The sequence below is a fragment of the Amyelois transitella genome, chromosome 10, assembly GCF_032362555.1.
Source record: "Amyelois transitella isolate CPQ chromosome 10, ilAmyTran1.1, whole genome shotgun sequence".
Classification (NCBI taxonomy): Eukaryota; Metazoa; Arthropoda; class Insecta; order Lepidoptera; family Pyralidae; genus Amyelois; species Amyelois transitella.
In genome coordinates, this window is record NC_083513.1 from 6,666,358 (window position 1) to 6,679,690 (window position 13,333).

Sequence of the window (13,333 nt, forward strand, 5' to 3'; positions counted from 1 at the left end):
TCGTTAACATTTAGGCCGTGGAGGGCAAAAACTTTTGTTGCGTTAATAGTGTGTTTTGTCGGTATAAGTGTCAGTTTTTTAAAAATAATTTCAATGAGATTTCTATTAAAATGTATTTTAGATTTTCTTCGAGACATTCAGTTCTGTATCATTACCTGTTTTATTTTAGGTTTTTGGCTCTGATCCTTATTTACTAAGTGGCGTCTTTGATCAATTAGTTTGTATTTATTTAACTAAACATAAAACTACGCCATACCTACTCCCAGAGGGACAGCCAACATTAAATATTTCATGTTGATAATAAATGATTTCTAGAAAACTTAGTTTAAGTGCAAGCTAGCAAATATCCCACTTAGGTGCCTGCCTTTAAGTGTATTTTTTATGCAGATGATTTTGAACAAATTCACAAGTCTTTACGTCATTCATAATTAAAGTTGATATTCTCGCGTCAAATTAACATTTTCATTATGTTCAGTATTGTACGTACAAAGCAAACTCCGCCCACCGCTCAAAGTAAGCCCAGAGCCTAATCAACAAAAATGCTAGCGGCTTCCCCAACCGTACTTATTAGAAATCCAGCCACATACACGCTATATCAGCCGTCTTTTAGCACTAAACCCCCTTTTACAGCGCTCTCCCGAAATAAAACGCATCATAGTAAGCCTCGTACTAATTGACATTTGTTATGAGACACTTAATTAGCCTCATAAAGCCCGAGTTTCGCACTCAAGAGGTTCAGAACTGAATTACTGGAAGTAAACTTGGAAGGGAATGAGTTTCTTTGTCAGTCCCGTGTCAGGCAGACACACTCGTGTGTACTTGCCGTATAAAGTTTTAAATTTAATTAAAAACACATTACGCTTCCTGCAGTATTTTCTTACTGTCACTAATACCTTGATGTGTGAGCTCTTTGTTGTTGTTTTAGGAAAAACTCGTACGATGAATTTCGAAATAACAAATGTGTTGCAAAATGTAATTAAGATTAAGGAATATTGGAATCTTAAAATAATTAAATTAATTCAGACACACTTTTTCCAATAAAGATTATGGGAAAATGTGTGTTTGAATTATTTGATGAATTTTACTGGAAGTCCTTTTAGTTCCATTTAAAAAATAATACTGCCTTTCCACAAAACGAATCTCTAGGAATACAAATGCTGTGTCAAATTTCATTAATATCAGACCAGTAGTTTTAAATAAATGATTACAAATAAAAATACCAATCTTTTCTCTATATTTTTATGTATGAAGGAGAGATTTGTTGATATATGTAGATAGAAAATGATAAGGTATTTTGTAAAATATTCCAAAAAGTGCCTTTTTTAGGAAAACAATCTGCAAAAAGAGGTTATTAAACTTTTCAATTCAATTACGAAGAAACAGATGAATGCTTATCAGCTTTTAACCTTTCGCGGTGCAATTTACTGTTTTGAATACCTACTATAGGTATTAAACGCGCACATAACGTACTATTATTTTATCCCGAACGTTTCGAATCCTATTACAATGATCCGTGTTCACCGAGGGTCTTACGATATTACTAAATAGTAGAATGCTCATCTGATCACTGATAGCATTCAGAGCATTGTGCCATTACTAGGTTTACGTAAAAACTATCCAAAAATATCGTTTCATCAAGTTAACGTTTTAGATAATTTTACATGGCAGGTAACACCACACTTTTCTAACTACACTCGTAATTGGTAGGGCTTATTTTAAAATTAAGTCCTGGATACCGAAGCGATTAAAAATAAATTGGCAAGTAATTTATTCTAACACAATTTGATGAAAAAATTATTCTGTGAAATCTTCAAACTTTATAATAAAAGTAATGAAATAATCAAAACAGCATTAAGGGAAACTATTTCCCTGCACGATGTAAAGTTCATCAAGAAATAACTTATGAAGTCTGCTCGTTCACAACTTAATGCTTAAATGAATAAGTTATACTTGAGCTTACCCACACGAGTTGATTAGTACACCCAAACTACTGACGTTACGTACATACATATTATTTGATTTCGTTTTGGTGACTTAAGAATTATTCGAAATTCAAATGAAAGACAAGAGAATAAACCCTTTCTCCTTTCCATCTAAACTTGGCCTTCGAATCTCGTGACTGACTTGACTCGATGTACTCGATTACATAATAGTTATTTATTTTTTAATAGCTTTTTATTGATTGATTATTATGTAATCATCACCACACAACAGAATCGGCCTAAGTTGATATAAACTTTTATGAAGGACTGCGTTCAACACACATTTTTATTGTAAAAGATTTAGAAATCCCACACGTATTCTATGAATATAAATCTTGTAACATTGAGAATTTAAAATATCACCATTGCTATTAACCGCGAGTCATTTTTCAGAGTTATTCACCTCAACGTATACACGCACATTGCAATAAATTTTCATATTGCAAGAAAAGGCGATATTACGAGGTGTGGTAAGTGCCTTATATATCATGTCTGCGGTTTGCCTGCCTACTTGATAATACTGTTATTTTATGTCTGAAATTATGTTTGAACAAAAGAACAAGTATTTTTTATAAGTTATCTAGACAGATATAGTGATAGGGATTTAAATCCAACCAAATACAGAGGTACTATGTATGTAGATCTCTCTTAAAGTAAGCTAAGAACTCATGACCATAACGAAATTAAAAAAATAAAGTTGCAAAACACGTTTAAAATATTTTTGCAGAGTTATTACCAAAAATAATAAATTTAAAGATACATCGCATATTCGAATGTTTTGATGAAAAACAAGTATTATTTAAATCAGCGTTTAAGTAAAAAAGCCTTGTTTTTTCATTTATTAACCACTACAAAAATAGAAAAAATAATCCTATCAAGGAAACAGTATCCGATAAACAGGAGAAAGGATTAACTGACTTAAAATTAACCCGCAATATTTGAGCAGCACAATTAATCGTTTAAGAAACTTTGCCCTCGAGTTACGACCTTTAATTAATACCGAAGACCATAAATTTTCATATGTGTGTGGTGCGGTGCGTCTTAGAAACTATTAAGGCAGTATTTTAAGGAAAGGGGGTTATAATTTGATAAGGAGTTACGAGTTCAGCCCAGTTTTCTGATGTTAGGGTATAAAGTTGAAATGTTAATGCGCTAGAAATGTTGATGCGTAATAGTATTTACATTAAATAAATACAACATAGATTCATCAATAAATATATTTGGGACCAATCGTCCTCCTTCTAAAGAATTCTTCCGCCTTGATACTCCCAATCGTTATCAAAATTGTTCTAATTGTTGATGAGTAAGAAAGCAGCCAGTAATTTAACCAAAAAGAAAATTAAAGCTTTTAAAAAAACAGACATTCTCCTGATTGATATATTGGAGTTTTTTTTCTTCAACGTTTTTCGCACGAAACATTGTGAGGCGGTGTTTGACAAATTACGGAAGAACGCAGGTTTAGCGTATTCGGTAATAAATAAAACATAGAACTCGGAATATATTTTTGCTCTGTTACAATTCGTTGGTTTATTCATTTGCTAGGTACTTTCAAATGTTTGATTCTATGAAAACTCATTTTTCCTCTGTTGGAGGAATGTAATAACATCGCGAAAGTGTCTTTGTACAATGTAGGTACGTTAATGATTCAAAAATTATTCAAAGAAGCATATTTATTATATTCAAATTGAATAATTAAGAAAATTTATTTAAATTAATTAATTGTGGTCTCTGCCTTAACCTCCGGAAAAGAGACGTGATTTATGTATGTTTGTAAATTGAATATTAACTTCCCGTTACCATAAAACTAACACATACAATGTTACTGAAAAATACTTGAAAAGATTTTTCAAAAAGTTTTTACCAGAATGAACGAAGCTAATAAGACGTAACAAATATACCCGCAACGGAAACTGCAGCAGTTCTAGTCTGCAATATAAATTAGGTGGCATGAAATATATCAGCGTTTTATAATACATTCTGCCAACAAATGACTTGCAGTCGGATTGAGTGAGAGACGGACATATTTCAGTTCTTGGGAGCGACTTCGGAATATTGATCAGATCTCTCATACCGCAACGCCAGCTGCTCACCGAAAATTACTTCCAAATAAATCCGCTGAATAATTGAGCGTGTGACGCACACACAAAAGACTATTAGAAAGAAAATACGATTTTTTTTAAACAGCATGGGTACCTTTTGCCGTGTGGTTCCCGACACTTCAGAATACCACCAATACCATTCTTTATCTTTTTCATGGATGTAGTAAACGACGATTAAGAAAAAGGCTGATAGACTTGGGATTCTTCCTGTAGGCGATTGGCTAGCAAACTACTACTACTCACTATATTTTAATCTCAATTCTATCATTTAACCATTGAACGTCGGCTTTCAGTGTTTTGTTCCTATCTATCCCGTTAGGGAAAAAGACGTGTTTATATGTATATATGTATGTGCTAACATCTAGGATAAAAATCACAAACCAGTTTTTCATACAGCATTCAGCTGACCGAAAGCAATTGCCGTCTCCCAGCGCATCATATAAAGAAAGACAAGAGATGTTAAGAACATACAAGTCACATGTAGCGTTGCCAAAATATCGATAGTTGACCTCGAAAACCATCTATTATATAGATAGGCCTATCGATAGTTAATTGCAAAGTCAGCAGCAATAGTATCGATTCTATCGATACTACATCCCAAACAAACAGGTTGCTAGGTTTTAAAACATCTTATTGTCTTTTTATTGTTTACCCGGTAATAGAAAAAAAAGTCGTGACATGTGTTTCATTGTATATGATATATTTATATGCAAAGGCAGACAAAACAGAAGCTCAAAATAAAACGCATATGTTTTGATTACATTTTTATTTTAAAATGTCATAAAATGATATCAACATCTTAAGTGTAACATTGATAAATAGGTCGCAGAGTTGCATTCAAGCCAAAAGATAAAGTTGGCATTCATTAGTTATGCAAATATGTACAATTTATTATCATAATGATTATCCTTAAATGTGCAATATTTTATTATTGTCATTTTTATACTGAAACTTAAAACAATTCACTTGTTATGGATAAAAACCGCGTAAACGTATTTTTTTTACAGTTTAATTTTAACATAAAATATTCTGAGATATGGAATCTTAAAATAAAAATTGAATAAACTTCTTGAATGCGGTAATAATATTTATTGCATGAATATTACATTGCATTGTATCTTAAACCCACCGTACGTCGTAAACTCCCTGCTTTTAAAAATAAATTTACATTCACAAATAATTGAAACTAGGTTTACGTACTTATTTTATTAACTTATTCTTAACAGCCATATTAGCAAAAAAACATTTCAATAGTTTGGTTGTAAATAGGATCGTTTAAAATTAAATCTAAAATAACACTTGGTGGAAACCTTCAAGTATTTTTTAAAAATCTGTAACACATTATCTGAAACATATTATTTGAACTTATCAAATAGCGGTTTCTTTTATACACCAGCCTTCATGCACAGATAGGTATAATATTTTTTTTACAATAGAACGTCCTTATCAAAATTCATTATTTTTCTTGTAACGCTAACACTACTGTAAATTCTTTTTCATACTTACACATGCTACAATTATTATGAAGTCCAAAAGGAACTCCAAAAACTACATGTTATATCTTTAAAACTCATAATGTATAAACTTGAATGAGCCGAATACATTATTTTAAATATACTATCCGGAAGACAAATTTATTATTACAAATATTAAATTTTATATTCTAGAATAATTTAGAATTACTTGAATAAAATTCTGTACAAAGTAATCAAGATCATTATTTATACTTTTCAAGGAAATTTGAAATTCATGAAATTATAGTTAGGTAATGGTTCAAAAGTAATTTAACTACAAAAAAGAAACAAAATTAACAGAAATTAATAATATCGTCCAACTTGGAGACTAATTTTCGTTGTGAACAATATTATTGAGCATTCCAAATCAGCCTTATGTAAAAAAGAAAATATAGTAAACAAAATTTCACATTGGCATAATAATACACACAAATTAACAGTTTATTGCAACTATTAATATTGAAAAGAACAGAATATTCTATTAATACTGATAATAATATTGGTCTCTAGATTAATCTTACAACTACAGGCTATTGTCATTTTACAATAATATTGTCATATAAACACTTATTTTATACTTTAAAGACACATTATGTCCATATCGTTTATAATATAATATACAAATTAAAAAAAATATTTATGAACAAACACATACGTTATTTTCTTTTTGTTTTGAGTGACTATATCAAGGCCACTTAACAACTATGTAAATTTGTAAAAAAAGGATTTTATTTTTATAAATGATTCATGTACGTAAGGAACGAAACATTGTCACTATACGTATATAATATAGCATTGATATGATGATGTTGATATAATATGTTAAGGCTGTAGTTATATTTAACTTGTTCTTAGTCATATTTATTCTTAATTCTGGTATTAACTGAACTTGAGTTTATGCATTTACTTGTTTTTTCAAGTGGATAAATACCATCATGTCGGTTAAAACTAACGGCAGTTAACCACTCCAAAAAAGATTCGTATCATAAAGTTTATTACATTTAAATAAAAATTATGACTAACATTTGCATAATTATCCAAATACATAGGTGTAACATTATATCACACTCTCAAAAATACAGTAAATAAAATATATACTGTCATTAACTATACTTTTTATTTATAAAATGTTGAAATTATTCGTATAATAAAAATTTTGACATTAGAAAATACGTTAATACATAACTACAGCGTATAATTTCAAAAATGTATAATGTAAAAACATGGTATTACTGACTTTTATAGAATTTAACTAAACTGCTAGTCCTACACGAGCGTCCGTTTATTGTCACAATTTACAGGTTAAGGCTGGCAGCGCAGCTCCCGGCACAACGATAACAACCTCAAAATACGTACATTTTCCTTACAAAATTTAACAGCCATGTTTTTATCACTACATACAGCTAATTATAAAAAAAATATTCACCTAGTAATTTATACAATGAGTTTTATTAAGTTTACGAGTGAGAAAAGAATGGAGGTTTTGCTTGAAGCGCTATTGTAAACGACATAGTGTCGTGGTTGCGTGGTGGGACGAACTTTTTGTCGTTCGGTTCTTTGCGCATAATCATTGTGAGTATTATTAGGTGGCGCATACGCATTTATGTTGTAAAAATTAAGGGCGTTATTGATTTCATATTGTCTGAGTTCTGCATCGAGCGTGTTCTGGTTGCGTTCGTGCTGTTTTTTAGGATGTCGTTTTGGTGGGCGGGTGGTTGTAGTCGTCGTCGGACGCGGCGTCGTGGTAGTTGTCGTGGTTGTGGTAGTTGTAGTTGTCGTCGTCGTCGTCCGCTGCGGCGTTTCTGTTGAGAATGTGAAAATAGTATGGTGAGTAGGTACATTAAAGAACGACATGTCATTATTAATTTTATTTTAAAACTATATACTTGGTAAAATTTTATTCACAGATATTTTTGTCAGAAAAACTTTTATATAATCAACTTTTTTAATTAAATTATCAAACGAAAATTTAAATAAAATATTTATTATTTTAACTTTAAATGTATTATTCAATTTCGTTTGATTTCTAAGACCTCGTTATTAGTTCACAATAAGGGTACTGTTAAAAAACAAGAATCTTAAATCTTTTCAAATACCTACATATTAGTAGTAACTATGAGAATCAGAATCAATTTAATGTAATTATAAATTAAATTTACCTTTTAATAAGACAGTGCCCTCAGCTCGTCCATATCCATTGCCGGCGGAACACGTGTACTCTCCGAAGTCACTCTTCTTCAAGCGATTGATAGTGAGGTTCATACGCAGTGCATATTCGTTCATAAAATGCTCAGATATGATGTACTTGGAACTATTTAGTAGCTTCCCGCCTAAAGAAAGAAAAACATTAAAGTTATTAATTGGTTGATTAAGATAATGCTTCAATATAATAAATTTGAATTTGAATAATTCATCCACACTTAATATTATTAATATGTATTTGTTCGTCCATCTTTCACGGCAAATCTACCGAATTTATACCCATAAAACCTTGCACGAAATCTAGTATTCTGTAAAATTATAATTACTTGTAGATATTTCATTAAACAATGTTAATGAAATATCTACAAGTACCTAAGTAACAGTACCTACCCGTATTTAGCGTTACTTAGTTATTGCTTACCTGTTTGTGATTTTCCTCGCTGCCAAGTGTTGAGTGACTTGGGTGATGCTTCGACGTAGCATTGCAGTGTTACTTGCATGTCTGCTGCACGCATCACCACTGGACTATCCACTCGCACGACTGGCTCAACTGTGTAATAATAATAAATTTCTTAAAAAACCTTTGCAATATGACCACTGCTAAGCTGAAAAGTATACTTTAATATATAATTAACTAGAACACGCCCATGTCTCCGGCTGTATTGAACGGAAAATCGCGATCCTTTGAGATAGATTTTGTGATATTCTATCTTATTGCTTCTTTACACTTTCTAAGAAACAAAGTATGTCAAATTATAGCTCTCTATGCATACTAATTTTGATTGTACGTTGTCGTCACCCGGTTGACGCAAAAGTTAAAAATGCATTGGAGACTTGGAAAATGTGTTACTTATGTATTAATTAAATAAGAAATCTGAAAGCTCCGCAATCTATCCGATAAACAATGTATGCGTTTAAGTACACAATCTGCGCCTCAGCCGTTTGATTACTTCCCAACTTTACGAGACATTCCGGGCAAAAAGGTTAACTATAAATTAAGTCAATTCAATTAACTTAACACAAGCTTCGTACAAAACTTTAGTTAAGGATTGAAGTTAGATAGGTACTTTGTTCCCTGATGCCTCACAAAATTTACTTCTGAATAAAGTACTTGATTTCCAATTCTTTTCATGTTTATCTCATGTCATTACATTCTCATTGATTGCACAGTCCTACGGAAAAGTTATCTTTTTACCTGATTAAGATGTTAAAGATCAATTTTCCTTTATTAAGATATTCAATAGAAATGTATAATCACTACATAGTATAAAACAAAGTCGCTATTTTAGTCTGTTTGTCTGTATGCTTAAATCTTTAAAATTACGCAACGGATTTTGATGCGGTTTTTTGTAACAGGTAGAGTGATTCAAGAGAAAAGTTTTTATGTATATTTTTTTCTGAATTTTGCAAGCGTGCGAAGCCGGGGCGGGTCGCTAATAAATTATAAAAGAAGCTGAAAAGATCTCAAAAAAGTCAAAGATTGCTGCAAAATTTACTCAAGCAAACAAAGGTCCAATCGGGCATATAGTTGGTTAGCAGAAGATCCTCTTACGAAATGGTCTTGAAAATTTCGTACGAGCAAATTACAAAGAAACTTAGATGAATATATAACGCAAATGGAATGATTGACTCTTTGGTCATGTCCTAGTTATTCGTTAATTGGTAAGGATGAAAATTATCTATAAAATATACTTACACTTGACAGCGACATCGTAACGTCGACTTTTGGTGGGCGGTATACCATTAGCCGCAATGCATAGATATGTCCCCATGTCAGTTCGCTGCACATTCTTCAAAGACAACGTCGAACCGACGTAATTATCAACCACTGTAACAACATAAAGCGTTAATTGAAATTAACAAATGCATATAAACATACATACATGCATACACATGACGACGTCTATATCCCTTTCGGGGTAGACAGAGCCAACAGTCTTGAAGACTACGTTTAACTATTTGGCTTAATTATAGAAATGGGATATTAATAAATGGTGACAGGTTACTAGCCCATCGTCGAAAATAAGAATCCCAATTTTAAAAGACTATCCTTTAGTCGCCTTTAACGACATCTATCTAAACATCTTTTGCTGCTAGGAAGCGTACGGCACAATAACAAATACATGGTATTCAAAAACAACATAATTCAATTCAATCAAATAATTTCACCCCTTTAAAAATTATCTTATCGTGGCAATAACGAGTAATTAATTCAATGCTCGAAATCCATTAAAAAAGAGGAATTGGGACGAATTTTTCGTGTCCGGCAAATTTAACGAAGTTTTTACGCTTTGCTACCTGCCTGACATACAATTACCCATCTTAGATAATTATAACTCATTATTTTTTAAGAACTCTTTTCCTTTAGACGCCTACTGCCCTCAAATCATCGGAAACAGTTAAAACAGGACAACAACAACACAATATTTCGAAAACAAATATTGCTGTTAATATACTTAGAACAACGACTTCCCTATACTTATTATAGATAAGAACAATGATCAGATATAGCTTTAATTTCAAATTCCATTCTTCTGTAATAATAAAGAACCTTATTGTTCGCGTTGTTTAGCTCACAGCAATAGCATCGAGGCGCCGCCTGGCGCCGACATTTTTAAAACGTCCGTTCAAGTTAACTCGGCTCTTATCCACTGAAAATTATTAACACTTTCCAAATGAAACAGCAACTGCTATCAGCTTAATAGTAAGTAAAAAAAACACACAAATTTTGAAGTTTGTTCCTGCATTAAAGAAATTAGCATACTTATTTATTTCTGGATAGATTTACTCCAGCAAATGAAAATAAAAATGCTGTATGTATTTTTCTGATTATAAATATTTTCTGACATAAAATCATAACAATTTATTAATATAATATTAATAAGTGCAAGAAATTTTATCTCTACGATTTTACGTCGGGCGACGTTAGATCAAATATGTAGTTTTATAAACGCAGGATTATTATAATAAAACGCTTTGAATGAACATGATTATATAAAAAAAGCTAAAGTTCTTGACGATAGGATGGATTTATTGTGAATTATAAACCTAAATAGTTATTTGCCATTCACTTGCTCATAACAGTTTTAAACCGCTTAAAGTATTATTTTTAACCAAAATAAGAAGAAGGACCGCTCTTTGAAGAAGAGAGAGCGGAACCCCGACAAAGAACCAAAATAAAATTAAGGAGAAAAATAGTTTCAAGTTTTTAATACTTTTAATTATTAAATGCTTAGGTATACATTTTCCTCACCGATTACTCATTAAAATGAACTAAAGTATTAATAAAATATTTAATCAAAACAATGTCTCTAGCAATCAGCCACTTAGCTGCCAAATGAAATTTAAATTGCAATAATTTATTACTTTATTATAGCATACGACCCCCTGCGTTAAATCTGGGGCGCGGACATAAAATACTGTGACTGTGCTTTTCTAGGGTTGACATAATTCTGAATAATTTTAAAATATTGCGTTGTAATATGCATTTTTTTGCAACCACAACATTCGAAAGCATAAAGAATCCACTGAACAATGGAAAAACACACAACGTCCTCACGTATCATACTTATTGGAAAAACCTGCTGGACGGACCTTTGGGTGCTTAGAAAGCAATAACCTTCACCAAACAACCATATGACATTTCAAACAATTATTTAATAACGGTAAGAAGTGAACTCAAACTAAACATTAACCCTTTTATTTAGTTTCTCAACCTGATTTTTGTTATATTTTTTTGTAACACCTATATCTATTTACTTATCTATAGAAATTTTAACAACTATTCGGCCACGAAAATTAATACATTCCACAAATTTAAACTTTTCACATATTTCGACATCCCTAACCGTTTATAATATCAAAATACGGGCATTGTATGAAATTGTGTTTTATTCACGGGTTATAAAGTCGGGCGGCGACATGTTGCCAACTTGTTACTCCGGCTCCAGCCATTTCGTTATTATTGCTCGCGAACTAATTGTTTTCCGATTCAATCTCGCGCAACAATCTTAGTAGTAAACACACTTAAATTACTTTTTCAATTAGTTTAACTGTTAACCGATTATATTTATTTTTCTTTTCCTGCCTTCAGAACACTGTTGTCTTTCCCGTGGATGCCGTAAAAGGCGACTACAATAAGCACATTCAGCTAATGCATAATGAGTGCCAGCTGCTACTCTTCCCGCGCACATTCTCAAAGCCAGTTAAGGGAAATAATTACAAACTGCGATCCTTCTTTTAAGCAAGAGGATAGCAACCTTAGTACAACCTCATTTAGTCATCTAACTGGATGGGACCTAAAACGTGATACAATGTTTTGGTATTTTTTCCACAGTAGGTAAGTGATCCATCACTTCAAGAAAGTATACAGTTTCATATCATAATGATGAATTACTTGTACCGTATATGTATTTAACAACGCGTGGGTGATCATTATTGTTTGTTTGTTTGTTTGTAAATTCTTTATTGTACATAACAAATTATAAGTAATACATAAAAACATTAAAAATAACGACGTACAAGGGCGGACTTATCCCTGTGAGGGATTTCTTCCAGTCAACCAGGTATTTCAAAGAAATATATTATGTAAAGGGATAGTAGCTGCAGCTAGGTACAATGACAAAAAGAAAAGGTAAAAAAAATAAATAAAAATACAATAAAAATAATTAAATATAAACATACTTAAATAATAAAACAATATACATACTAATACATACATAATATACATATACATATAACAACTCAATGCGTTACACGATCGAAAAATATTTTTTTGACTTGGAGTTTAAAGGAGTCAAGAGAAGTAGCCGTTCTTACGACCGCAGGCAGTTTATTCCACAACCTAGCAGCGAGGACGGAGAAAGATTTGGAATAGGAATGCGAGGAATAAGCAGGAATTGACAAAAAAGGAATATTACAAGCACGGAAACGATTATCAAGGACACGAAGCTTAAACTTCTGGAATAAGTACGGTGGACAATGGGGATTATATAGGACATTAAATAGAAGGTAAAGGACATGGCAGTTGCGGCGAAGTCTGATTGGAAGCCAATTAAGCTTGTTACGAAACTCAGAAACATGGTCAAATTTGCGTAATCCAAAGATAAATCTGATGCACTGATTCTGCAACCTTTCCAGCCTGTCAAGTAGTCCCTCGTTGAGATCTAAATATGCCACGTCTGCATAGTCAAGGAGAGACAATAAAAGAGATTGAGCCAGAAGAACTTTAGTACTAGTGGGAAGAAAATTCTGGAGACGTCTCAGCGAGTGCAGACTTACATATAATTTCCTACTAATCTCATTTGTTTGGGGACCCCAAGACAAACATTGATCAACAATGATACCCAAATTAGTCACAGAAGAGGAGAAAGGAATAACATCATTGTTGAGCATTAACTTGGGTACCAATGTGCAATCAAATCTGGAAATATAATATGAACTACCAATTATAATAGCCTGAGATTTAGCAGCATTCACCATTAGTCCAAAATTTCGAGACCACTCAGCAATCTTGGTTAGGTCAGAATTGATTTTG

At 32.0% G+C, this 13,333-nt stretch overlaps 1 protein-coding gene across 1 annotated transcript in view; it reads right to left on the bottom strand.

The window, feature by feature from the left end:
• LOC106136360 (lachesin-like) overlaps window positions 1–13,333 on the bottom strand; it is a 48,106-nt gene that overhangs the window by 2,121 nt on the left and 32,652 nt on the right. Inside the window, exons 5-8 of the mRNA XM_060946208.1 lie at window positions 9,494–9,625; window positions 8,219–8,347; window positions 7,755–7,925; window positions 7,083–7,397 (exon numbers count right to left, since the gene is read on the bottom strand). Coding sequence (XP_060802191.1) covers window positions 7,083–7,397; window positions 7,755–7,925; window positions 8,219–8,347; window positions 9,494–9,625 — 747 coding nt within the window. The remainder of the gene's footprint in view (window positions 1–7,082; window positions 7,398–7,754; window positions 7,926–8,218; window positions 8,348–9,493; window positions 9,626–13,333) is intronic.